The sequence below is a fragment of the Tamandua tetradactyla genome, chromosome 8, assembly GCF_023851605.1.
Source record: "Tamandua tetradactyla isolate mTamTet1 chromosome 8, mTamTet1.pri, whole genome shotgun sequence".
NCBI classification, from domain to species: domain Eukaryota; kingdom Metazoa; phylum Chordata; class Mammalia; order Pilosa; family Myrmecophagidae; genus Tamandua; species Tamandua tetradactyla.
In genome coordinates, this window is record NC_135334.1 from 16,288,805 (window position 1) to 16,290,879 (window position 2,075).

Consider the following 2,075-nt stretch of genomic DNA (forward strand, 5'->3'; position numbering starts at 1 on the left):
CAAAGTCAAGCTGAGGTTTTCTAACACTGAAAAACAACAGAGTCAGTTACTATTCCACAGTGTCTTCCCATCTACTCTCCCCATATTCTCTTTCTCTCATGGCTTCAACTCCCAACTGAGCCCTTTTTCCAGGCCTAAGACCAATAGACATTCTGAGCATGATGACATATTAGCTATGCTATATTGGGCAAGTCATTTTATTCAAGTCTTATCTTCTTAATTTGCAAAAAGCAACCATGTTAATGTGTGTCTTCTATCACTCAAAGATTTTATGAAAAACACCCAAGTGCCTATTTAAAGTAGTACAGCGCCATCAAAGTGTTGTCTACTGATGTCTTTCTGTCACTTCTCAGGAAGGAAGGCCAGCTGCTGTAGTAATTTGCTCAGGGAATATTTCACCTCCTTATTTCTCAGGCTGTATATCAAGGGGTTCAGCATGGGAGTAACGAGGTTATTCAGGATCTGAACAGTTGCATTAAGCCAGGGATTGGGGGTCGGCTGCAAATAGATGAGAACCACTGGCACAAAGGAGAGGAGGATGGCACTGAGGTGGGCACTGCAGGTGGAGAAGGCACGGCGTCGGCCCTCTGTAGATCGGATTCGAAGAATGGAACATATAATGCAGCTGTAGGAAATGAGAATGAGACTGAAGCAGCTGAGGGGCATAAGTCCCACACTGATGAACCCCACCATCTCCAGGGCTGAGGTATCTGCACAAGCCAACTTCAGCATCACTGGGATATCACAAAAGTAATAGTCCACCTCACTGGAGCTGCAGTAGGGCAACTGGAAGGTGAGAGTGGTTAGAAAGGTGGCCTGAATACAGCCAAAAACTGAGGTTCCCATAGCTAGGACAGCACACACTCTGTGGCTCATGATAATTGTGTAGCGCAGAGGATAACATATGGCAAGAAAGCGGTCATAGGCCATCACCGTGTATAGGAAACACTCAGTGCAGCCCAGAAAATGGTAGAAGAAGAGCTGGGAAACACACCCTGCATAGGAGATGGCTCGGCTATTCCCTGAGAGGTAAAACAGCATCTTGGGGGAGCTCACAGAAGGGAAAAATATGTCACACACAGACAGCTTGCATAGGAAGAAGTACATGGGAGTGTGAAGGCGACTGGAGGAGACAATTGCCAGGAGGATAAGCAGGTTCCCCATCAGGGTGAAGATGTAGAAGAACAAAAACAGAACAAGAAGCATGTTCTCCAGACCGTCTGTGTGCGGGATGCCCAGCAAGATAAACTCAGTCACCCCTGAGGCATTCCTCATCTTTGACAGAATGTTGTGCTTCAAAAAGGAGTGCACAATTCCAACCTCTGAATTCTGGTCTCAAACCAAGAAGTTCTCTGATGGATGTATTGGCTTCATTCTCTGACAATCAACAATCAACTTTTTATGTAGGGACATATCTATGTAAAAACAAAAGTATAATACAAATTCTTGATTATATTCTAGAACGTATAGTTTTGACCAGGTTGAATTAGGCTCACTCCAGCCTATCTTCCCCACAGGTTACAATTTAAATTTCTAGATAAAATACACACACACACAAATATTCCCAAGTACTCTGACATGTAAACAAAAGGAAGACTGGGGAGAGTATTAAAACCCGGAGAATAAATAACCCATGCAGGTGTGAGTTTCCACTTTTTCCCCCCTTTTCTTTTGTGGTTTTGAACTGAGGGCAAACCCCTGTTACAGAATGGTATGGCAGCTGCTCAAGAAGTTGAAATGTCAGTGACCATTAGAGCTGAAATAACAGGTGTTTTTATGACAGAAAATATAAAGGAATTTCTGTTTTTCCCTCTTTCTCTTTTTTTTTTCTACTGTCTTAGCACAAAGGGCTGTTCTAGTTCTGCAACTGTGTGACAGCAGCATGAGTAGTAAAAACTTTGAGAGAAACTCCATTTTAGTAGATAAATCACCAGAAAAAAGGGGCCCCAGATTGGAGGAGTATTTTTGTGGTTGTTGTGGGTGAATCCCTGTTGACAAGAGCACAGGAATATGATTTAGTTGGGCCTAAGTTGCATGGGATGGACCCAAAGAAGCAAAGCAAAGACTGAAAAATG

The 2,075-nt window shown here is 43.3% G+C and overlaps 1 protein-coding gene across 1 annotated transcript; it reads right to left on the bottom strand.

Moving 5' to 3' along the window:
- Positions 1-342: 342 nt before the first annotated feature.
- Positions 343-1,275, bottom strand: LOC143643259 (olfactory receptor 10D1B-like). The gene has a single exon (XM_077112006.1). It carries the CDS (start codon positions 1,273-1,275, stop codon positions 343-345), a length of 933 nt encoding a protein of 310 aa, XP_076968121.1.
- Between the last annotated feature and the right edge of the window lie 800 nt (positions 1,276-2,075).